Source organism: Phallusia mammillata, chromosome 2, assembly GCF_965637545.1.
Source record: "Phallusia mammillata chromosome 2, kaPhaMamm4.hap1.1, whole genome shotgun sequence".
In the NCBI taxonomy this organism is placed as follows: Eukaryota; Metazoa; Chordata; class Ascidiacea; order Phlebobranchia; family Ascidiidae; genus Phallusia; species Phallusia mammillata.
In genome coordinates this window covers 12,002,965-12,028,199 of record NC_137253.1, presented here as the reverse complement: position 1 = coordinate 12,028,199, position 25,235 = coordinate 12,002,965, and the positions used below count along the sequence as shown (strand labels likewise).

Sequence of the window (25,235 nt, the reverse complement as noted above, 5' to 3'; positions counted from 1 at the left end):
GCCCGATCCACATTTGAAGTTTATTTCAAACGTTCAAAAAATAAACAATAATAGGTCGGTTGGAAAATTTCGCGATATGGTTTTAATCACAAACATGAAATGCACATAAAGTTTGCACAGACATCTAACAAATAACATATGCAACTTAAAAACTGGTAAAAACGGATGAAGTTAAAACACATAGTTTAAAATTCAGTACTCATATTGGGACACAAGTATAAACATGAACAGCAGAAAGAGCTTTTTTATTCAACATTACTCCCGTCAATCCCATGAAAGTCCTGCGGAATATGCAACTTTTTCACTATATCGTTTTGGTCCAGATCAAATTTTCGTTTGTCCCATATGAAGTCGGAAGGAACTTTCCTAAACGCCATTAAATGTAAGTGAGTGTCTTTTGAGTAAATAGTTCGTTGAAAGCCGATGCTTTCGATTGCATTTTTCCACTCCTTCATTAACGCTGCGTGTCTGTAAGAGTGCAGAATATACTGTTACATATAAGCACAAATACTGTAAGTACAACGGCGCCAAGACACAGGTGAGGTTCAATGTAAGTACAACGGTCCCCCAAATTTCTCCAGCGGTTTCCCAAAATGGCTATTTAAGCAAATATGGCTATTTTTTGGTATTTAAATGAAACACTTGCGGTATCTTAAAACTACTTAGCGGTCACCCAAACCAAACCTTAAAAAAAACCTGTCCATACAAATGAATTGCCAAAACTGGAAAGTATAAAGTATATTTTGTCCTTAACACATCTTTGAAAAGTGTGTGCACATTTATGCTTGCACCTTTTCTAGCAAGCATGTGTACAAGTTTTTCCAATGGTTTTATTTAATCACCCCACACAATTACATACATTACAAAAACTCTAAAATTGTGATGGATATCACCTATGATTCATGGAAAACGTTGTTTCGTAAATTTAGTTTAAACATTGTTTCGTAAATTTAGTTTACCTATTTTGATGACAGGAATCAGGTGCGACAATCAACAGCAAACCATTTGTTGCAAGAAGCCTGTGAGCTTTTTCGCACAAACACCATCTCACTTTTGGACATGGGATATATGTGAGTAACAGTGAAAACACCACTGCATGATAGAAAGCATATGGCAATAAAGTAATTTCATCACCTTCAACCTATAAAACAACATATTTAGGAAGTACTGGAAATACTAAATGGTGTCAAAACTACCTCAAAATGTAACCTACAACTTAAATTTCACATGTACATTTATTTGTTGGACAATGAAAGAGCTAGCTGCAATACTTATAAATCTTAAACACAATAACAAATGTCACTGATACTGATAATCCAGTTCTATGCTGTATATACCTGTAATTCCATTTCAGAGTTCACATTTTTGCTTTTCTTGGTCACAAGTGTATCATCTTTCACAGCAACATTGACAAAATCACACTTAAAAACATCCTATAAAGCAAACCAAAACAATAAATTTCAACAAAATGCAAAAATGTTTGCAAAATCAGTAACATTTACAGGATTCGCAGGAGCAAGGTCTATAGGTGTTGTTTCTAAATCATCTGCTCCCCTAAATGGATTGTAACAAGATCCAACGTCAAGAACTCTGATTTTATCTCCTGACTCCCAAATCCTAAAAATGTATTGTGTATTAAGTAAAATAAAATTACTTTAAGTGAGTAAAGGTCAAAAACAGCATCCAATTTGAATATACCCCTTATCAACTTTGAGTTCTGATGTTTCATCATTGTACATACAGTAAGGGTTAGGACCACATGAGAAAGTAGAACCTGATGACTCATCAGCATAATGTCGTTTACGACGATCATCTTTGTCCAAAAGTTTTAATCTTCCTCCATTTGTGTAGTAACTTCGGAGGACAGATTTGCACCACTTTAAAGTATACTATTATTGCTTTTAGATATTTTATCCATGTAAAACAAATACCATTTAAATAAGACATATAACTTAAAAATGTTTAAAAAAATACACAAGCAACACTAACACGAACACAACTGGCATTGTTGTACCTCTGTTCTGTCTGTGCCATCACAATCCACCTCCCAAACTTTTGTTGCCAAATTTTCCATAGCTTTAGCATATTGTTGTAATTGGCTTTCATCTTTGCAGTGATTTTCCCATGTCTCATCAAAATTTTTGTCTGACAAAAAGGTGTTTAAAAATGCTTTTAAGTTTATGTATCTAATTCCTGAACATGTTACACAATAACACTTTTGGTGCAAAAAAAATACCTTTAGAAAGTTGTTTTCTCAGTTGTTCATGTGTGCTCCGAATTATTTCCACAGATTGTTTCTGATCCATGACCGTGGCTGTATCATTTACAACATTTTTTTACCATGTAGTTCTAGTTGCAGTTGATAGCAAAAAGATGGTGTCTACAAATTTATCACAAAAAATGACACATAACATCCAACAGTATAAACGATTTAAGGTGATGCCAATCTTGTGATTTTACATTGTAAAAAGAGTGCTATTAAAAGTTAGAAATTTCATATCCGATTGAAAGAAAACGTTGCAAAAACTTGTAAAGTTAAAAACTACAATAATGTAATCTAGTCCATGCTTAACGCAGGGTAATCCCCTTTACAGATGTTTTTTTGTTTTTGCGGCCACTTGTGCCGTTGTAAATATTTTAAAATGTCTATTCCACAGTCACTCGCACCTGTGGCGGCAGTGCATCGTTTTATTTGTGCTTGTACGTGTTTTAGACGATATGAGTTTCTTGAATCGTTTGATTAGTTTGGTTTTGAATTTGTAATACAAGCAGATGTACCCAAGCGCAACGGATTGTTATATTGTCACGTGGTACATGTGTTCTCTTTCTCTTGTAATTTCTGCTTTTCAGCTTTTTAGGATTAGCAATATTTCAAGCCAAACGTTTAAGTGTCAATAGCCGTTTCAAAAAATTATTGAAGCCAGCATTAGCTGTTCTATCTGTTTTACAGTACGACTGGTATTTGTGTTTCTTTACTGTTTATAGGTATTGCGCAATATTTTTGAAAAAAAGTCCCAACAATCAACATTTTATACAGGTTATTTTTCAACGTAATATCGCAATCGCTACCGGGTTACTTACAGTCTGGGCAATAACAGTGTAAAATACATTCAGTCAAAACAGCTGAAACTGAAACAGAATGTATCTCATTAAACGATTCTTGGTAGGGCAACAGAATGGCAAACCTTTGGTGGTGAAAACTGTTGGCGCAGTATAGTGTAACCTTGTCTTGTGTTTGAAACACAACAGTTGTAAAAAAACAAGTTTGTAATTGTAATTTGGATTTACCTTGGTATTTGTTCAGTAGTATATATTGTTTAAAAAATGCATTTGTCATTTCTTGTCATTAAAAATCAACACCAGATACAACTTACTAACCACCAATGTGAATCTGCAGGACTGAACCTAAAGTGGTAAATAAGCTCGTAGTTCCAAAGTTGTATTACTAAACAAACATAAATTTTGTTGACCTTGACTTACTCCATCTGGAATTACTTTGAAGTAGTTATGCCTAAGAAGCCTAAAAAGAGTTCCAAAAAAGCCTTCTTTGAGGAGCTTGCTGAATCAGAAAACGCCAAGGCGGATGAAATTGGTTCAACCGAGAAAGAGGTGAAAAAAATAACCAAAAATGTCCAAACATTGTCAACGGAAGAACCAAAAATCCCCACCAGTCGATCAGCTCGACAAAAACCTGCAGATGGTGATCAAGTTGACCGAGGAGAGTTACAAGATTTTTCACATGAAGATGGACCTGTTGTGCAAGAATTTGAACTTGATGAAGAACTAATGAAAGGCATGACACGCAAGGAAAAGAAAAAATACATCAAAGAGTTTCAATTTAAAAAACAAATGGCAGAAATGGAGACACAGCGTGCAAATGATGAGCTTAGTAATTTTACAGTTTCTGTTTCAAACACTAAAATGGAAGGCCTGGAAAATACAATGGACATCAAGTTAGAGAATTTTTCCATTGCAGCCAAAGGAAAGGATTTGTTTAAGAATGCAAATCTCACTGTTGTAGCTGGACGGAGGTATGGTTTGGTGGGGCCTAATGGAAAGGGAAAGACTACTTTGTTGAGACATATTGCAGCTAGAAAGCTAGCCATTCCTGCACATATTGACATACTGTATTGTGAACAGGAGGTTATTGCCGACTCAACTCCAGCCATCGAATCTGTACTTAATGCAGATAAGGAACGCCTAAGATTGTTAAAATTGGAAAAAGAACTGATTTCCAGACAGGAAAAGGGTGATTTAGCAGTTCAGGATGAATTGAAAAAGCTCTATGAGGATATGGATGCGCATGGTGTTGCCTCTGCTGAGCCGAGGGCAAGAAGAATACTGGCTGGTCTTGGCTTTACAGTGTCTATGCAGGCTAGGGCCACTGAAGACTTCTCCGGAGGATGGAGAATGAGAGTTTCACTTGCCCGAGCCTTGTTTCTGGAACCAACGTTGTTGCTGCTTGATGAACCGACCAATCATCTGGATCTAAATGCAGTAATTTGGCTTGACAACTACTTGCAGAATTGGAAGAAAACGTTGCTCATTGTATCTCACGACCAGTCCTTTTTGGACAATGTTTGTTCAGACATTATCCACTTGGACCAGTTGAAACTTCATTTGTACAGGGGAAATTATGGGCAGTTTAAGAAGATGTATGTTCAAAGAGTTAAAGAGCAATGGAAGGAGTACGAGAAGCAGGAAAAGAGGTTGAAGGAGATGAAAGCACATGGTGCATCAAAAAAAGTTGCAGAAAAAAAGACTAAAGAAGCACTTACAAGAAAACAGCAAAAGGGTATGAGGGGTGGTGCAGCTGTAATGGAAGAAAGTGGGGAAACAACTACAGAGTTAATTGTGAAACCAAAGGAGTACATTGTCAAGTTCAATTTCCCTGACCCTCCATCACTAAGTCCGCCTATCTTGGGGCTGCACAATGTTAACTTTGGATACCCTAATCAGCCATTGTTGTTCAAAAACCTGGAATTTGGACTGGATTTAGATTCAAGAATTGCAGTTGTTGGCCCGAATGGGGTTGGAAAATCCACACTTCTTAAACTTTTGTGTGGTGAAATCGAGCCTTTGAGTGGGGAAATGCGGCGGAATCATCGCCTTAGAATTGCCTATTACAGTCAGCACTCTGCTGACCAACTAGATGTTGACAAGTCAGCTACAGAATATCTGCGGGACAAGTTTAACATGGGTTATCAAGATGCAAGAAAACGTTTAGGCTCAGTTGGTCTTGTCAGCTATGCCCATGAAATTCCAATTAGGGATCTTAGTGGTGGTCAAAAAGCAAGAGTGGCTTTGGCTGAACTGATATCTTCAGCCCCCGATATTCTTATACTTGATGAACCTACAAACAACTTGGATTTAGAGTCTATCGATGCCCTTGGAGATGCAATTAATTTGTACAAAGGTGGTGTTTTAATTGTATCTCATGATGCCAGACTTATTACTGAAACCGAATGCACTTTATGGGTGGTGGAAAACCAGACTGTAAACCAAATTGAGGGCGATTTTGATGATTATAAGCAGGAGATCTTAGAGTCTCTTGGCGAAGAAGTGACCAAGGCCTAATAATTCCATATTTTTTGTCTTTATTTGTTTCTCAATGACTGTGCACTCTTTAAAGAAAAAAAACAAGTGGTGTACAACATATACTTTTATGATACATACAATTTATGCAAATGTATATTGTTACAGGATTATGTGTGTTTGGAAATTGGAATATATTGGGTTTGATATTAAAGCAGATTATAACAATGATTTTTTGGATTGTAAGAAACTACATTGGATTTCTTGCTGGTGTACTTATTACACTTAATCATGAAATGAATTGTTTTTGTTGTTTAGAAAAGGAATGCACATACAGTGTTGAAAGTTATACCGGTTTTGGTGTCTGAGCTAATGACTTATTGTTATCGTTCCAGATAGTAAAATGTGACATAACTTGTGCAGAGTTTGAGATAAATAAATAAACATACAATGGCTTCTGAAGCTGAGTTATTGCCTGGACTTCCAAGAAAAAAATACTTTCGCCAAAGAGCTCATTCAAACCCATTGGGTGATCATTGTGTTGACTATCCAGTGCATCCTGATAAAATGGACTGGTCAGCACACTATCCCAAATACGTTTCTACAAAAGATGAAGATGTAAACAAACAGGTGAGATGTGAATTTATGTCTGCAAAAATTGATGGTACCAAATACATATAGTGAATCTGATCTAAACCCAAATACAATGTCCTTTTTTTGTTTATCAAACAGAAATCTGTTGAAGCCGTGGACATTGGGTGTGGGTATGGTGGTCTCCTAATATCCTTGTCACCTCTACTACCTGAAACTCTTATACTGGGAATGGAAATCCGTGTTAAGGTGGTTTAGCCTATTCACTAATTGGTATTTGTGGATTCAAGATTTCATAGTATACTTAAGCAACATTTATTTTACCAGGACAAAACATTTTTTTAAATAAGCAGTATCTGTCTATCCAACAGATAACATTATCACACAAAAAATTAGTTTTTTTTTCGTAAATGTAATAGTATGAAAACACTGTTTCAACAAAGTTAATCTATACAATTTAAAAATATAGATATTTGCCCAAATGATGACACTTTTATGGAGTTTATCGGTTGTATTGCTGCCTGGTTTCAAAAAAGTAACTGCCAAAACCATTTTTGTAAACTTCATGTTCCTAGTTTACTTACATTGGTTGATTCTATTTCTTGGTAACTCGTTTCTCCTTAATGCATCGATAAATAATAATTAAAACATTTCCAAACTATTACTAAAAGTTTTTTGAAACTATGATCAATGATTTAAAAGCATAAAATACAGTGTCAAAATTTCCGAATCCCATCGTTTTTGTTTTTCGACATATATTCGTTGTGCGCTGGTCAATTTCAATCAACCAAGTTCTTTTTTGTCATTTAGGTTTCAGAATACGTGCAGGAGCGCATTCGGGTACTGCGTTCCACAACAGAGGACGGAACACAATTTCAAAACGTAGCCTGTATACGTACAAACGCCATGAAATATTTACCTAACTTTTTTCGCAAAGGGCAACTCCGTAAGGCTTTCATACTTTTTCCAGACCCTCATTTTAAAAAGCAAAAACACAAATGGCGCATTGTCAGTCGTACATTGCTTGCCGAATATGCCTACGTCATGCGTCCTGGCGCACTGATGTATACAATAACGGACGTGGCAGAGGTACACGAATGGATGGTGAAACATTTTACAGAGCACCCGTTGTTTGAGCGTGTTGTCGAGCTGGATTTGAAAGACGATCCATGCTATAAGGCGATTTTTGCGACTACCGAGGAAGGTCAAAAGGTCACGCGGAACAAAGGAGACAAATTTCCTGCCGTTTTTCGCCGAGCAAACATCGAAGCACCTATGTGACGGCGTATTGACAAGCTGATCTTTTGGTTGAAATACAGTTGGTATGGAGAAACTAATCTGTGCGAAAACCGGTTTGTTGTTTCTGGGAGTGGGATGGAAAGGTGGAGTGTTAAAACATATGACAAAAAATATTGTTTTTGTTCATCAAGTTGCAGTGAGTAATACCTGATGCTGTCCGTCTTCAATATTATTCTACATGCAGAAACTTGGTTTGAACATATTAGGAGATTTTATGATTTACACATAGAATGAATCACTAATTTTGCGAATGTTTAATTGGTTCTTAACTTGTATTTCTAGCATTCCTTCACGATCCCGAATGTATTTTCCGACACTGCCATTTTAATAAACAAGCCTTATAATCTCCACTTACACAGTGAGACAAAGGGATATGGAAAAAATCAATGTCAAGCGTTTTTCGATGTGACAAATGCCATCGTAAAATCTCCAGTGCATGACAAGCCAGCCTTGCATTGACAGTTGACGGATCCATCACCAACAAGCGGCAAACATAGCCTAATTTTTCAGGCAGTAACGACAAAAAGTGTACTTTGCATTTGGAAATCTTGTGAATAATTTTCAACTTTCGTTCTATTCTTGTTTTAAAGTCGGGCAGAGTAAAAAAGATGAATTTACTTTTTATCTGTGAAACATGAATTTGACTTTACTTATGTGTAACGTTCAATCCAGCAGTGTTGCAGCAAATGTGGATGTCGCCCCAAAACTGTGGGAGTGTTTCGTACAGCAAAATTGGACACTGGCACAGTCGGAACAAAACGCAAAAAAACATGCAATAAATAAAATTTGAAAAATAAACTTCAAATAGTCTGTGTCGTTCTGACACTGGCGCATCTAAACTCAATTCCAACCTCTGCTGTACACCTTTGTGAAGTCAAACACGCCATGCGCCATAATTGCTGGTCAGCACGAATCCATCAGCTTAAATTCCAATGCTATTGAATGGAGTTTAAAAGTAGTTGTACGATTTAAGTGAGACGACTAAAATGAAGGTAAACCAGAGGGTAAAAAGAAAAATAGCGTGGATCCATTTGCCTCCCTTTGCTCCGCCGAGTTCTCCACCCAGGATGAACCTCCTGCGATAAATTAGATCATTTAATAAAACTGAAAATGCTAAGCTTCACAAAGGTTTTATTTTTTGCCGTTTACCTAGTAGGAACTCTTTGAGTCCTCACTTTAGAAAAGGCGGTTTGTTATTTAACCAAAAACAATATAGTTAGGTCAAGATTTAGGTTTTTATCCTTTTTTCTTATCGTTTACTGCTTGTTTCTAGGCAGTTTTGTCTGCTAGGCTTTCAGTTGAGGGTTGGTCGTGTTTGAGACACTATTAGACGCCTTTGTGTTGCCGTTTTACCACCGAAAATGCTTACACAAAACAAAATATACATTTTTTTACGAGAGCTAACTAACAAAAGTTTCCAAACTTGTAATTAGTTCAAGTCAAAGAAGTTCTTTGGAGATGTTATACTCATAATATTCCTATTTATATATTAAAACTGATATGTACCTGAAAATGAGCGATATAACACAGACGGCCCCAAACGAGTCGAACAGGATCACGGAAAAGTCCAGACTACTCGTATCCACTCTGTACACATCCCCCTTCACCCAAGACGTCATCGTTCGTATGACCCAAGGTAACCCCAGGCCAAGAAACACGTTCACACTGAAACAGAAAAAAAGTTTATAGAGACAAAAAATGAAAACAATCATAATCTTGGTTTAGTTGGTATTGTTTAGCATTTGAGCATCGAACCGCGGATCATCGGTTTTTATCTTTAAACCAGTTTCTTGGAAAGCCGTTCGTGTGCACATAATTACACCAATGAAGAGTATTTACTGAAATAACCCTACATAAACTTGGAGGTTACTGCAAGGCTTACACACAAGTGTTGTTGTGATTCAAATTTATAATGGCTGAATATGATTGTTCTGTTTCGACGAAATAAACAAACTTGTCAAATGTGACAATTGTTTCACCTGTTGCTCCCTGTGATATTTCCGATGGAAGCATCAGCGTAATCGTCATACAAAGCTGCCGTTCTTGAAGCTATAGTGTCAGGCAAACTCGTGCCAAGCGCAATAATGGTGATTCCAGTAACTTGCGTCCTCAGATTCGCCACACATCCCAACAAATGTCCAAGCTGACAAAACATATATTTTCAATCAGTGTTAAAGAAAAACACTTTTTTGACCTATTTTGGTTCGTTTACAACAACAAACTATCCCAGTGGTTCCCAAACTTTTTTCTTTTAAGGCGCATTTTAGAAAAAACAAAAATTATTTGGCGCACTTCGAACATTTGAATAATTTTTTTAGCTGACAAAGGCACTAACTATGAGGTCATAAAGCCGCTATACAGGTCACTTTCATAGTTAAATAGCCTAGTTAAACATCTCAAAGACGTGGAGCATGTTGGCCTAGTGGTCTAAGCACCTGGTACTACAACTCTACTTGATTGATTTTTTTTCACGGGGTTCGAACCCAGGACTCTCCCGGGGACGAATCCCGATCAGGATTTTTATGTCTGTATATGGGTCAGGCTAATGACACCTAATGACATCTGGCGGCACACCAGTGTGCCGTGGCGCATAGTTTGGGAACCACTGAACTATCCAGACAACTGATTATATACTGTATTAGTCCTAAGGAGTCCACATTTTAAAAATGGACTTTCAAATGGCAATGTGTACAGTAAAACGGCGTACCTGTTCTATCACAGAGGTTAGCATTCCGATGAGAAACAGAGATACTATAAATGATGGATATCCTCCCCACATTTCCCTGGTGGGTGAAAATGCAAACAAGACTTTCCACGGCATTGACAAAAAGTGAAGGACAAAGTCTAATGTACTAGGCGGAATTTCAAATCCGTTTTCATCTACGTCTCCACCAACAGTCATAGCACTGAAAAAAGCACGTTGAAAGTTTTAAGCCAGGCAAATATCTTTTACATTTGAAAATTGTCAAATGCATGTGTCAAACGTAATACATTTCATTTACTAAGCTTATTCAAATAGAATCAGGGCACAAAAAGGATTTGTGATGACAACCGGAGCGAATACGATTAAAATACATTTTCCACCCACGTTGATGCACGAAGTAAACAAAAGCAGAGGCAGATTTTAGTTTATGTTGCAGAAGTTGCATTTGTAGTCAAGTTTCTAGAGCTCTTCTGGCTAATGTATTTGTATTCCGCCGTTTCGACGTCCTATACATGCCGCCTTCATCAGGGTAAAATCGGAGTACAAATACATTTGCCAGAAGAGCTCTATAAACTTGATATTATGCCTAGCAGCAATAGCTTATATATTGCAATTGTAATATTTCCAACTTGATATTTTCAAGGGCATTGTAAAATTTTACGAACAACCAAAGCAATGAAGTGTAAAAGTTTTGCTATAATAAAGTACCCAGCACAACAAAACATTACTCACCTTCTAAATTGTCCAGCCCATGATGTGTCATTTTCTTGAATGAGGACACGACTAAGAGCATTCATTCCTGCAATTTTTTGAAGGTTAGGCACTGCTAAAGCATTGATTTCATGTCGGACTGCTTATATATTTTCACCACAAAGGCAACAGCCCTTGACTAGTTACCCAATGTATTTCAGACTTAATGTTTTTGAGTCACACTACTCCTTTACTTTAACCACGAAGCAATTCTTATGGTTACCGCATCGTTAGTTTATTCTCTAACGCTAATGTAATAACTCGATTTATAATGTCATAATAATAGATGTATAGACTACAAGTTGACGCTTTAATTGACCATTCTCGCTACAGTTTTGTGGCAGATTTCAATAACACGTATCGACCAGATACCACTTCACCTGTTTTGTCAAGGTTAATGTTGACAACTGCTGCGCTGTGCTCTCCAAGATGTGATCCCTGACTTGGGTTTCTCAAAACAACCACAAAGTTTTTCGTTTCCTGCAATTTTAACATGAAAAGCATTTGTTTTGAGGACGTATTTATTTTATATACCTTTGGTCCCGTTTGATTTAAGAACACTTTTATACTTTTTTAACGCTGACTTCAAGAGACGGTTTAAAAATGGGATGTACTCCTAGACATATTACTTAACTTTCCGGTCTGTAACGTCCTAAACGTTCCCGCATGATGGACATTAGCCTTTAGTATAGTATATTCTACCAAAGTGAGAACTTAAATCGTGTGCATATTGCGAAATACCGATAGGTGGCGCAAAGAGCGTTGGTGAATATTTAAAGCAAAATTCTGACGGTTAGGGCTATCAGGGTTGGCTTGAGGGTTCATTATAAAAACAAACATTGAAACTAACTTATAAAATTAAGTTAGTTACTAACTCTAAATATAGTATGCAACCTTATCCCTGTGTTGTGCTTTTTATAAATAACTGTGCCTTTTGCACCACTTATGGGTAGTTAGCATACTTTGTGTGATGTGAGTTCTTACGTTAGTATCTCTACCCACAATACAAACAACAAGCCTTACCCTGACGTCCTTGTTTAGGACAATTGTTATCGCTTTTGAAGTTTCCTGGTGTTTGAACTCAAGCACGCCGCTAGTGTGCACGTAATCGACCGCTGGCTCGATGTCAGTTCCTCCAATGGCTGTTCCATCTCTGCACAAACACAAACTACGTTTCATATATGTGTATCGATTAAACGCCTGATAATTTGAAGTAACTTATATATGTTTAATATGTTTAGATAATGTACAAGCAACAGTAAAAATCTGTGCAAAAATAACGACAGTTGATTAAACATTGTCTGTTTAAGAAAAATGCATGTCTTATAACAAAAATAGCACTGTTTTTTAGTACCATATTTGAATTGCTAAATTTGAATGCTGGCGGGTTTCGAGTTTAATGCGGTTTTTAAGAATCTAGGCAGGTACGTTGCATTGCTTTACAGTACATTGCACATGCAGTAATCAGTTTGAAGGACACTTGTTATCGATCAATGGCTTTTCCGGTACGTTAGGCAAGGTGTTAGGGCGTATCTTATGATATTGACAGTTTGTGGTCTTGGGCACACAGACCAGTTTGCAAAAACATGGATTACACGTTAAATATTTCTACCATCATTAAATTTATCATTGACTTTGTAAGAATAACAAACCTGTATGTTAGCGCAAAGTAGACTAAGGGCTGGCAACCTTTTGAACGCCGTGTGCCTATTTACTTCTTTCTAAAAATGTTAATGGCTTCGGCAAACAATTTGGAGCCAGCTGATTTGAATAGTTTAAACTTAAAGCAAAAAAAGCAGACAGATTTGTGGGTATAGGCTGGGTTTTAAGACTCCTGTATCATAACAACAAGTACTGTAATAGTTTGTGCATCAATTGTCTTGGCACGCGTGCCAGTAGTTGCCAAACCATAAACTAGAAGAAACACAGCATTATTCTTTGACCACTAAATAAAATAACCAATTCAGGAGCTGGACAGAAATATTACAAACCAAAAATCGGTTGTTTACAAAATTTAGGTTGAAAGTTAGCAAAAAGCTTGCACTCACATGGTGGCGTAGTTGACAGACACATTTCCGTCACAGCCTCCCTGTCGCAAAACCGTAGCATGAACTTCACCCAAGTTCATGTCCGCATAGCACTGTGAAGTCTCGAATACAAAATCTCCCGGTTCTGTGTTGAAAAACAATGAAACAGATAAACATAAATAGCAACGGTTTTAGACACCGATTTATCCCCACCACTCTTATCAGTCAAAATCTATAGACGTTTAAATGGCGTTTTTAACCTTTCAAAGACATATGCCTATATTAACGTGCAGCCTAATCAATCAGGTGGTTCTCAGGCGACATGTTGAACAAACACGAAAAGAAATAATTGGAATTTGATGGATTGCTATTTTTTTCATTGTAAGTTATTTTAAGTGATACCTCCCCGAAAAATACAATCAGCAAAATGACCTCCATGCATTTGTTCTATGTTACTGGCTAACAGAACATAGCAAGTAAAGCAGCAATCAATAAAACTGTGACGTCTGATACTGGTTTACATCACTGAGCAGACATTTCTATAGTGGTAAAGGAGCACTTATCCAAAGTCGCGACGTATGTCCCTACGTCACTAAAATATCGATTTTTTAGGACTACCATAGCGTCACTATTCAAACGTCATATATGGGTATTCCAATATAATATAAAGGAACTATCACGGCATAATATTTCTATAGCTTATGGACCTTTTGGCATATCATTTCCAGCTTATGGACCTTATGTTATCTATTAACAAAACTTGTTGAGTCATAATTTATCCTTACTTACTGTCGTCATCAATTATTGTCACTCTGGTGACGCTTGGGTCGCCCAGACCAGCATTGCCGCTTGGTGTTTTTAGTATAACGTAGAAATCGGTATCAGGGTAATACTGGTCGTCGTTGATAATCGGAATGGTGATCGTTTGCATGAAGTCATTTTCGGTGAAAATCTGCAACACAACAAACGTTGTTCCAAGAATCTTAGCAGCGGTTTCTAGCACTTGAAACTCACCAAAGTGCCGGATGTGTACTTAAAGTCTTTGTTGATCTTGGCGGTCCCTTCTCGAGTTTCGTAATCGACAGAGATCACCCCGGTGACAATCTGGGTGTCGAATTTTCCGTCCTCGTTCGTTATCGGTATTACCGTCTGTCCCGTGGGCCTGCGTGGCGACATATCGGCCGTTTAACGTTTGCTTTTGGGCTCAGGTTGCGCATTGACGCTGTTATATAAGCTAAACATGCGCAGTGACAAGAAAAAAATGCGTGGGCTGATTTGACAATGCCGCTTTTTGTCGATTAGACAAACCGCGAACATCGCAATACTGTCACTTTGTAACAACAGTAAGGACTCACCGAAGTATATATATATATATATATACGCGTGTATAATTTATCATCACAACTACTATTTTGTGTGCGTTTTAAGCTTTTTGCTAGTGTTGTCAGACAATCTATAATCTTGCTTGACAAAATGCAGCTGTGTGCCTTTTTAACCCGTATTCTTTCTTATGTAAAATGTCAGTTACCAGGAAACACATTTAGGAAAACAATTGCTGCTTGAAATGTAGTATTGTCAGGCTAGTATAGTCAATAAGTCTTTTACATGTCTATACTGACCGTCTTCTGCGGTGAAGTAAAACATCAATGTTAAGAGTCCCTGCGCTCTCAAGCACGGCATATGTCGATGATGCAAAGGCTATATTTCCACTCGATTCGTCTGCAAAATTTAAGTTTAACAATCCATTGCACATGCATTGGTTTACTAAATTCGATTTCCTTATTGGTAGCGGTTGCAGACAACAAAGAAAGAATTGGTGTCCATAGAAATAGTAGTGGTAAGTAACACAACATTTCATGCACAGATTATTAGATAAGCGATATAAAACACGTTTGGACAGCGACAAACATGAAGCTTCACTACATGCTATGTGCGCGTTTGCCTTACCTAGCGTGTCCAGTGGAAATGCTGCGGAAAAGTATTATGTAAAAAATGGTTTACTTAAAATAATTTACAACAAGTTAAGTTAAAATTTATTACAATGTAATGTTTTATACTGCAATGTAAGTGGGTTTGAACTATAGAAATCTTTCCAAACGGTTTAGTGCGTTGTATTGTGAAGATTTTGATTCACTTAGAACAGTGGTTCTTAACCTTTTTTCTGTTGTTACCCACAAAATGTTTTGATGGATATCAATTACCCCTTTTTAGAAAAACATCACCTGATATAGCTTACTGGACTATACCGTCAATTGTATACGAAACAGATATTTACGCGAGACTCTTTCTAGTTTTATGACATCACAAATAGCATGACTATGAGTGAAACATTGAGACTTTTAGAGTAGAAGCGCATGACAACGTTTGCCATCGAAGTTACTTCTTCTTTATTTTGAAAATGTGGCAGGACGCCGAGAAATCTATTAAGATTGACTTTTTATTGAATTATTTTGAATAAATTTTATACCCTCATTACAAAATGTTTGCTGGTTACAGTAATGATTATCAAGAATCTAAAGATAACTGTAACAGAAAATCTATGTTACCCCTTTTAAAATGCCAAATTACCCCTTTGGGGGTAATTACCCACAGGTTAAGAACCACTGACTTAGAATCTAGATGGTAAAAAATGATTCTACCTTGTATCGCATTGTTGGCGTATAATTTACGGATGGAAGCAAGCTTTGAAACAACCGCTAGGAGACGCGGTTCTTCTTTGCTGTTTGGCGCCACTTTGTTTCGGTTTGTCGTGCTGTTGATGCTCAAGTTGGAAATACTGTGTGGCAGTTTTCGTCGACCACCAATTGATCGAATCGCTGCATGTCGAAAACTGTGCAGAACCAAAAAAAAATCCAATATGATAAGTTACCACATATTACAATGCTTTGCAGTATAAACCAGAGCTTTGGAAAGGAAAACAACCAACATGCTATACAAGGCAACAACAAAAAATATATTCGTTTTAACTGATTTTAATTTTAAACTTTGTTATTTATGACCCCCTTCAACACTTTGCGGCCATTGTGCGGTGCACTGCGTGCTGCATCTCCCCTCTCACGGGGCCTGGTTTAAACTCAAAACCATGCAAAATTTTATTTCGGCTTTAACCAATCTTTGCCTTCCAGACTTAAATCGCCTGAATTTTATTCCCAACCCAACAAATATTATACAGCTAAACATTTAATGGTTTTTCTACATATAAAAACGTTTGTGTGTTTAACTTACCGCGCTCTTGCAAAAGGTTTATATTCTGGTTCTGGTGTGTGCTGGGAAGATATCGTGGGCAAGTGATGAAAATCTGATTTGTGGGTACAGATTGCTTCGAAATCTCTGAAAAAACACAAGTCGTTACAAACTTACAGTTATAACTTACTTTCAAAAATAAGTTTGCATTGATGCCTTTCGAACTGTACGTATTGAGTATGTCCTCGGAGAATCGTACGTTAAAAGATTAAAAATTCAAGAAACGTGTTGACTGTTTGTTTTAGATTAAGGGCTGGCGTTGGTCAGCTTTGAGTAATCTTATTGTAAAGTGTAATCTTACTTGGGATCGGCAATTGAAACCTTCCTCATGTGACGCATATTGGGTGTTCCAGCATTGGATGAGTGATGAATCTCACCGTTCAATGTGCACACAGAATCATTACTGAAAGAAAAACATATTGGTTACAGTATATGACTTTTTTAACGGGAGTGTTTTAAAACCAACAGGCTGTTGGGGGCAGTAAAGAAACTTTGCGAAAAAGTTTGAGAAACACTGGTTACACAAAATTTCATACCACTGTTAAGTGTTTCGAAAAACAAAACTGACAGTTTGTAACTCATTGATTGCATCACTGAACTAATTGTTTCAGCATACAAAAGGGCTATTAAGGAAAAAAAGTTTCCATGTCTTAATTATGCACACAACAACCTATGGTAAATGATCCCAACAGGTACTGAATTCAAGTTTCTCCGAAATCCCAGGGAACAAAATCTTGAAATGACACCACCGGGTATTACAGTACTTTCGGTTCCACAAAACAGTACAAGACAGGTCATACCAGCATAGGTATTCCCGACATGCCCTTAAGGTTATGAACTGGCAAAGTAATGACACGCAACTTCCCCCTTGAAGTAAAAAAAACCGGGACTTTTCCGAAATGCCACCGACCATTGTCCTATATACCGCAATCAGTTATAGTTACTAGTTGTCATAAAGGTCTTAACAGAAAACATTTATCGTACAAAAATGTTCCATTTTTTAGACGAGGCAGTCAGCAAACGAGCGCTTTATACTTGAATAATCGCGCTTGTAATTATGATGAAACAGACTTATGCTTTGTATTCGATTTGAAGCGCAATCGCGTGGCGTACAAAAAGCGCCATTGTCGCCGTCAGGACGTAACATGGAACCGGATAGGGAAAGATAACAGCGCGACCAAAATAACTTCAAAAAGAAACGCGACAACGTTGTACGTATACACAAACACAATCCACATAACGTATCACCCACTTGTTTCCATGGGCCTTCCTTCGTCTTTCCGGAGAGGTCGGGTTTCTTATTGTCATCGATCCTCTTCTGCCCATACTGATTCCATTTGACACCTACGGACGAGGAATGACAAGAACTGGGTTTAGTAAATGCTAGGTGTGGCGCACGCGTTCTGAAAGATCTAATTTCCTATAACGCCCTAGGTGACCTGAAAAGTCATTTGACCGCAATAAACGCCATTCAAAAATTCTGTGTTACAATTAGTTGATTTGGTCGAATGTTTTCCTAAGAAGGGTATGATATAAACTGGTGCACATTGCTTCGACCTTATCCACTGTCTTGATACCAGCGGTAAAGAAAAATGTGGTATGAATTTTCCCTAAATAACATGGCTATTCAAAGAGTTGTATACGAAAAAATCTTAAATAAACATTGATTTGTACTCACTGGGGGATCTGCTGTAGGGAGTGTGGGGATGCTAGTTATATCAACACTTGGCGTCGGTTTCAACTTTTTCAGCCACCATCCACTATCTTGTGCGTAAGCTGTGAGTACAAGAGCAGGGAAGAGAAGAAGTGTTACCCATGCCTCCCAGGGTTCAACCTCATTCGGAGAACTCCATAAGAGCACCATGAGTAGCCAAACATAGGCCAGAAGTGACCACACCGATGTAAGAATGAATACTCCTGTTAAAAGAAAGGAAACATGGCTTGACTTTCAAAGTCAAAGGTGTATGGGTTTAAGTAGTTTGATCGCCCTTTTATTTCAGAAATAACATCATGCGCATTGCTGAAAGAAACAATCTTTTCACACGATGTAGTCGCCGTGCAGGAAATGTCTACTATTCCAATAAAACAGTATGTTGAGATTGCGGAAAGAAAAAGGCATGTATTTCTATTTGAATCAGGCCCTTCAAAAATGGAACAATTTGCATTGATTTTACTCTATTTATTGATGTGTACGTATTACTAAGTGTTCTTGGAAATTCGGACCTATGTTTAAATGATTATCATAATTTCGAGTCGTTACTCACCCGACCGCTATTGACAAAATAATTGAACACAATACCTTCTTTCATTACAGACATATTTGCACGCGGTTTGTCGCTAATATTTTAATCAAAGTGCGCCGCAGCTGCGTTCGAATTAGCTTCGCGATGCATACAACGAGCGACGAAGCCCTAATAGTTGCATTGTTTCAGTGCCACAAGGGAAATGCAAATTCGTCGCTCGCTTGATGAGCTCTGCAGATAATAAACCGTTGAATTGTTTCTTGGTAAGAACTTAACTTTAAGCCGGGTCCTATAAATAGCGCCATAAATTATGCACAACGACCAGCAGTTAAATTTTATCCGTACAGCGTCATTTTGTATTTATATTGATGCGGCGGTAATTCATACGACTTCTGGTGTAGAGCCGAAATTGTCAAGCCAGGTGTCGCGACAAAGGAGAACGTTCGTTTTCCAATCGATATCAACGATATTTCGTGTAATGCCAGTAGAGGATAAGTTGATTTTCTGGGGCACCGCAAAAATAGCCTAACGTGAACCTTGATTAAATGATTTTAAACGTTTTACCTTAACCAAACGATTTTTAGCAACTTGTGATATTTGTATTCGAGTTTAAGCAAGCAAACCAGTGAGTCTAATTTGAACACTTTTTGCCATTTTATAGCCGAAAAATGTTTTTTTTATTTGTCTTTCATTTCTTCTTCTATTGAATGCCGTTGGAAATAAAATAAACAAATGAAAGCTCATATGTCAAGATTTGAACCGAAATGACCTTTAAATCGCTTGCGCGTTTCCCTCACACACAAAAAAAAGATTCTTACCGAAGTCTCGAATTTTCTTTACATCCGGCGAAGGCACAGACAGGATACATATGGCCGTGATGACCAACAAGTTAAAGGCAGCACTGCCCACGATGGTGTAAAAGCCCAGGCCACCGTCATTCTTGTTTGAACCGGACAACAGTTCGTTTATAGCTTCCACGGTGGCGAGTAGTATCTCTGGAGCGCTGCTACCCAAAGCCAGAAGAGTTAGGTTGGCAACAGTTTCATTCCAAACTAGAACCTCCTTGTTAACACTTTCGCCACGTTCCTCGTCCCACATAATTATTGTGCGCTTCTTACTTGTGATGACCTGATGAACGGAAGGAACGTTAATGGTATAGGAAGAAAATGCACTCTAGCTTTAAAAACTGCAAAGCAACCGTTTGTTTTTGCCTTTTCGTAAGTCGGGTTTTGTTTGGATTTTATCGTAATTTTAAGTTCCTAAAGTAAACTTTGGGGGCTAATTCAAGCTTTTTTTAAGTCGAAAGTTGGTATCAGACTTTAATATTCGGGTCATTTTCGAGCCCGCCTACAACTCTAGTCCGTCCTCTAACAAATCAGATCTAAATACATGTGTATACATTGCTTTACATCGCGACAACCGCACGCGATTAAAAGTAAACATTAGCCGTTATGTAAGTATTTGCACACCTAGATCGGTAGGAAAGGTAAACCTACCTCAATGCTGGTCATAAACACATCGCTTCCGATCGCGACTCCAATGAAAAGATAGATAATCGCAATTACATACAGTGCTCCGCGAACGGCGGCAGGCCATAGATTTTCCGCCGGAAGCAGGAGCCAGCTTTCACAGTAAGCGGATGTGAAATTTCCGGTCTCATCGATAGGGGCATATTCGACAATGAAACCATTTGGAAAATAGGTGGTAATGTTCCTTGTCGCCATATCTGGACGTCTAACACAGCCAAGACGACGAAGGCCTTCCACTAGTCTCAACTAAGTTTGTAATACGATGCCCCTATAGGCCCGGTTCAGTATGTGATAGCACGTATAAACGCACCTACACATACAAAACAGTTATTTCCGGTTGCAACACAAACTGTTAAATAACATCAGCAAACAAAACCACAAAGCAAGGTAACAGTATTCTCTAGGTCTTGCACTATCTCTATCTTCTACAATATGTCTAGAAAAATCGCAAATCAATATTTCTGCACTGGGCATATGAGAGATATCTGCCGGTGACTTATGTCAGTCCCACCTTCTTTCACTAATATTCTGCTTTTATTCCAAAAGTAGACAAGATAGTCTTGCTAGTCACATTAGCCACAGTTAACTATTGCAATACAGAAGTCAACCTTTTGCTCTTTGTGCATAAATCAATCGCGCCATAAATCTATCACGCTAATGCATCATACCTGTCAATCTGCAACATTTTATGGTTGGTCAAAAAATCCTCGACGCTTCGGGGATTTTCATTTTAAAATCACTATTGATGTTACAACCAACACGTTGGGAAAATCCAACACCGAAACTCTGTCGTAACTCTTTCTTTTGAAACAATCCAGTACTGTCTTGCATCTTAGGCCCTCTCCTACGCGAAACTGTTAAATTAAAGAGTCATATACACATGGTGCGATGTAATTACACCCGCGTAACTGACAGTTGGCAATCTGTCTTCTTGGTCAAACGGTTGTTGAAGCTCTCACCTAAAGGCAGTTCAACGCACCACACGCACAAGACATTGGTATAAAGGTGAAGATGTGCTTCCTACAGCGACGTTTCGATTTTTTGGTAATGTTATACGGCCCGAGAACGCATCACAATAGGACTCGCGCCGCGTCGACATTGTCCCATCAATAGCATATTGTCCCGCCAGGTTTATCTCGTTTGTGGGCATTTTAAAGTTCCAATTCCAGAAGACCATTGATATGTTTGCAAGATTTTTTCCGAAGTCTGTACAACTTTTGTTTTAATATTTTCTCTCTGTTTTGATCAAGTTTTTTCTTTCAGCCAGAGGATATCCGCCAATTTTTGATAAATCTTTGCTTTTCACCTGTAAAAACGTTCTAAAACGTCTAATCTAAATTGCGTTTGTACCATAACTGCGTTAGCTGTTCCTATCTCTCAAACGTAAGGTGAAAGTTACCTTATAAACATTGGCACTGCGCAATACATCCTCAACTAAATGCAGAGCTGAAGAAGAACAAGCAAAAATTATTGTGAATCCACGATACGTCTCCTAGGATAATTGAAATCAGATTAATGTTAACATGTTCTACGGTACCACGTCGCTTTACGTTGTAAAATCGCTAAACTGACGCTTGCCCCCTGCACAAACAGCATGGGCATTGATCGTATAATGCTCTTTGATGCAGATTACAACCTTTGCGGAACAATTCGAGGGATGACCGTCTTGTCTCTACGAGATACGAATTGCCAAAGAATAATCCCTGCTCTCGTTTGGAATATTAATGCTCTGCTGCGAGTGGCCAGCAATCGTTCTGAGGGACAATCGACAATCGGCTTAGCGCTTCCAAGCGTTCGACATTACGTCGTATTAGCCTGACCCCGAACAATGTGCCCCGGCTTGAGAGATAGGAGCTGCACGAAGGCGGCGGGTGTACTAATCGGTTGCGTCTTTTTCATTTGTTAGAGTGCACACTGCACCGTGGCTCGGTTTCTTTTCCGATACCGGGCCGGTGTAACATTGGTAAGAGCTGATATATGCATGAATCTCTGTTTTTGACTTTTGATGGAAAATTAATAATTTATTTTTTTTTGGCACGCAATGAATAAATAAAAGCATATTACTTCATATATGACCTGAATAAAACACCAACGACTATAACAAAACATATTCGTATTGCTTAAAAATAGCTTAGCGCATATATGCCTGTTTTTTACAATACATTTTAAAATCTAAATGTTACTTTAAAGATAAATAAAATTTAATCATAAGTTTTCTTTACATGTCCTGGTTGAGAAACAAAACTTAAAAACCTGCATCTTAATGTTGTCAGTCGCAAGAACGTAGTCTATATGCATTCGTACTGCCCAAAATCATGTGTGTATGACAACCGATGCGATATTGGCATATACTACAATATCGATTTTAGACTTGGTGCTGGGTTTTTTTTAATCGCAATGTTCATCTCCCACAGTTCTTTTGCAACTCAGCAGATATAAGTTAAAATTAGTATTTTACCCAGTGAAAGAAATTACTTGTACGGATATGTATGGAAGGTTATTTGTAGCCTTCCGAATTCTCAGTTAAGTGGAATTACGCTTTTTTTAACAAAGTTTTAAAAAAAGTTGACAACACACATACAGAATAAACACATGAGCGAAAAATGCATAAAAGCGAAAAAATACATGTTTTATTCTCACCAAATCTGAATGCTTCTATACAATACAGATTTATAATGGATGTGAAACTCACTCTTAAAACTTTTCTCGAAAACACTGTTTTAATTAAATAGTTGTAACTGCATTCGTTTTTTTTGTGGTAAAATTGATTCGCCAAAATATGTAAATGTATCGTTTTAACCGACGTTTCAACGCCCTATTTCAAGTTGCTCTCATCACATAAATAGCACTTCAAATGTATAAAACCCGAAATGAACCAAACGAAAAGCGGCGAGACCGCAAACAACAACCCGTTAAACGTACAGATAACAAACGCAAGGACTTATCATCGAAAGTCACTATATTATCCCAATAAGCAGTAGTATGCTTTTTTCACCTGGTTTGAAATCAGGATGCTCCCGAGGACCGGATAAGGTTTTGTGCCTATTCGCCAGGCGCTTTGGACCATTCGGCTAGAACAGGGGTTCCCAACCTTTTTTCGATCTCGTACCACTTCGACGCTTTGTACTGCCACGCGTACCACTTCTTGCAGAACAACTTATTTAATCGAAACATATTTTATTAAGAATAATAATATTGGCCTACTAAAATAACACTAAAGCAAATTTAATGATATTTTTGCTTTTGTTTACTGTCCACCAATTGGCTGAGCAATCATTTGCCGTAATCAACGCCCACTGTCCCACAGCGTTGTACGGCTTTTCAAAGCAACTGTGCTTCTTGTTGGCAATTGACATGACCTGTAGTTTGTAGATCGTAATGATACGAAACAACAGAAATAGTTACGTAACAATAAGAAGAAGCTTGGGGAAATTTTTTTGTAAACAAAACCAGATAAACAAAATAGAAAGCTGTGAATCCAAATTTTTGTGAAAAAAAAAAAACGAAAGCTACTCGCGTACCACTTAAAAAACCTTCGCGTACCACTAGTGGTACGCATACCACCGGTTGGGAACCCCTGGGCTAGAAGCTTGAGCGACTCTCAAAAAGAGCAATTGCGTCTTCTAGCGGTTGTTGTGTGTTGCCATTGTTAAGTGCTTCCCAACCTGTGGTACACGCAGAATTTTTACCTTTTATTTAAAAGACCAGCTTATTTTCTGTTGTATTTAGTGGCCATCTATAACATCATTCTACACTGACACGCATCCAAAAAACATAAAAAAAGAAAACAGGGCTATTTAACGTTTGATATATAACTGTTTGAAATAAAACAAAACTACTTATCAAAAAAAAATTGCATTGATAGTAATAAAAAAAATATTCTTATTTCCACATATGTAATAATCAGAAATATGTGTAACTTTTATTTGCCTCATAAAGGAAGAAAATTTAAAATACTTAGTTTATTTACCTAGTCGTGACCACCAAGGGGCGGTAGTGGACCAAAATAGGTACAGCAGTAGTGGAATGTGAAGACCAATTGTTTTTATTTTTCAATTAAACAGTATACTGTAGTAGTTTTTACTTTCAGAATATATTGAGACCAGGGTTATTACTTTCGATGCAGTGAAAGCGAACTAAAATCACGAATCGACAAACCGATGGTGAAGAATGAACAAGTAATCGTATCCCCAAAAGTTAAAAAATATTGTTGTTAACATTACATGTCTTTCTTTTCATAAAGAATGTTTACTGAATTGAGATGTACTTTATAGAAGAAGGTACGCGTACGCAATGACTGTAGCCAACTCATGAATGTGAGTGAAAAGACAAAATGACTGCAATATTTAACGGTTTAAAATCACCAGGCAGAAAATCATTTATTTATAAGGCGGAATATCGTCATACACTATACACGACACGCTATTGCTCACTTGTGTAGGCAATACAAACACATTTTGCAGTTACACAATATTCTAATACCACTCAGAAAAGCAACAAAACGTTAAACCAAACACATCCGTTGAAGCCATTGGTTTTACCCCATGTTGAATGTATAAGGAGCTTTATTTCGAAATGGAATTACAAAAAGCAGTTTGTATCGCTTTTCAGTTTTCAATACTCGTACATCCAACAAAACAGTAGAATTACCAATTAGTTGCATGGTGATTTAAGACTATAATGAACGTTATGTGTAACGTCCCGTGAACGCGCCCCATTTATTGCACGGAACGTCACACGAGGATAGAATTAAAACGTGATTCCTAAAGGCCTCTAACAAGCATTCCTTACATATAGGTGTTTTGCTGATCTTATTAGGCGAATTCTTTAAATGCAGGTCAAAAAGGACGGTATGGGACGACGGAAAACGGTTTTAACTGTTGTGGCAACCGGAGAGAGCTTAAATGGCACGGATATTCAACTCGCAGCAATTACTGGTATACCATACACACCTAAAACACAATAACATATATCACAACAATGCGCGTTTATGACGTCACACACAGTTCTTACCAAGCTATGTTGGGGGACAGGGGGACTTCTCGTGAGAATAAAACAGGAATACTGGGTAAACAAAATCCAACTCAAGCACCTTGTCTGAACCCAACTACACGTACAGTACAACTATTACAAAACGAAATTTTAAGTCATTGCAGTTAAGTTCGCATTTACGACAGTCACTCACATTTTGGAGTTATTAAACATATATGTACAAAGTGACCTATCACTAATCGTCAACACGACAATAAACGGCTTTTCTGATACAACCGACTCAGCACAGTGCTCCACAGAAATCAGCAAGGAAAAGAACTAA

At 37.7% G+C, this 25,235-nt stretch overlaps 4 protein-coding genes across 8 annotated transcripts; 2 read left to right on the top strand and 2 right to left on the bottom strand.

The window, feature by feature from the left end:
• Position 1: 1 nt before the first annotated feature.
• On the bottom strand, positions 2-2,404 carry LOC145212489 (S-adenosylmethionine sensor upstream of mTORC1-like). 2 transcript variants are annotated; one of them, XM_080080621.1, is made up of 7 exons: positions 2,237-2,404; positions 2,015-2,145; positions 1,699-1,889; positions 1,503-1,617; positions 1,338-1,433; positions 960-1,141; positions 2-468 (listed from the first exon to the last, which is right to left on the bottom strand). In XM_080080621.1, the coding sequence occupies exons 1-7, from the start codon at positions 2,304-2,306 to the stop codon at positions 246-248; spliced, it is 1,008 nt and encodes a 335-aa protein (XP_079936747.1). In that variant the 5' UTR covers positions 2,307-2,404; the 3' UTR covers positions 2-245. The 2 variants fall into 2 exon arrangements, with proteins under 2 accessions (XP_079936747.1, XP_079936748.1); XM_080080622.1 differs by having other exon boundaries at positions 1,699-1,877; positions 2,237-2,402.
• Positions 2,405-3,368: 964 nt separating this feature from the next.
• LOC145212487 (ATP-binding cassette sub-family F member 1-like) lies at positions 3,369-5,931 on the top strand. The gene has a single exon (XM_080080619.1). It carries the CDS (start codon positions 3,508-3,510, stop codon positions 5,575-5,577), a length of 2,070 nt encoding a protein of 689 aa, XP_079936745.1. The 5' UTR covers positions 3,369-3,507; the 3' UTR covers positions 5,578-5,931.
• On the top strand, positions 5,922-8,074 carry LOC145212491 (tRNA (guanine-N(7)-)-methyltransferase-like). Of its 3 annotated transcripts, none has more exons than XM_080080624.1 (4): positions 5,922-6,165; positions 6,268-6,375; positions 6,937-7,448; positions 7,708-8,074. In XM_080080624.1, exons 1-3 carry the CDS (start codon positions 5,986-5,988, stop codon positions 7,405-7,407), a joined length of 759 nt encoding a protein of 252 aa, XP_079936750.1. In that variant the 5' UTR covers positions 5,922-5,985; the 3' UTR covers positions 7,408-7,448; positions 7,708-8,074. The 3 variants fall into 3 exon arrangements, 2 of the variants coding, with proteins under 2 accessions (XP_079936750.1, XP_079936749.1); XR_013856719.1 differs by having other exon boundaries at positions 5,923-6,165; positions 6,937-7,508; XM_080080623.1 differs by having other exon boundaries at positions 5,923-6,165; positions 6,937-8,074.
• Positions 7,710-20,334, bottom strand: LOC145212486 (sodium/calcium exchanger 3-like). Of its 2 annotated transcripts, XM_080080617.1 has the most exons (19): positions 19,889-20,334; positions 19,211-19,520; positions 17,828-18,066; positions 17,402-17,493; positions 16,451-16,552; positions 16,132-16,236; positions 15,546-15,736; positions 14,854-14,874; positions 14,526-14,625; positions 13,921-14,068; positions 13,696-13,858; positions 12,928-13,051; positions 11,903-12,032; positions 11,260-11,359; positions 10,862-10,928; positions 10,133-10,331; positions 9,405-9,568; positions 8,932-9,090; positions 7,710-8,501 (listed from the first exon to the last, which is right to left on the bottom strand). In XM_080080617.1, exons 1-19 carry the CDS (start codon positions 20,114-20,116, stop codon positions 8,375-8,377), a joined length of 2,769 nt encoding a protein of 922 aa, XP_079936743.1. In that variant the 5' UTR covers positions 20,117-20,334; the 3' UTR covers positions 7,710-8,374. The 2 variants fall into 2 exon arrangements, with proteins under 2 accessions (XP_079936743.1, XP_079936744.1); XM_080080618.1 differs by lacking the exon at positions 14,854-14,874.
• Positions 20,335-25,235: the final 4,901 nt, after the last annotated feature.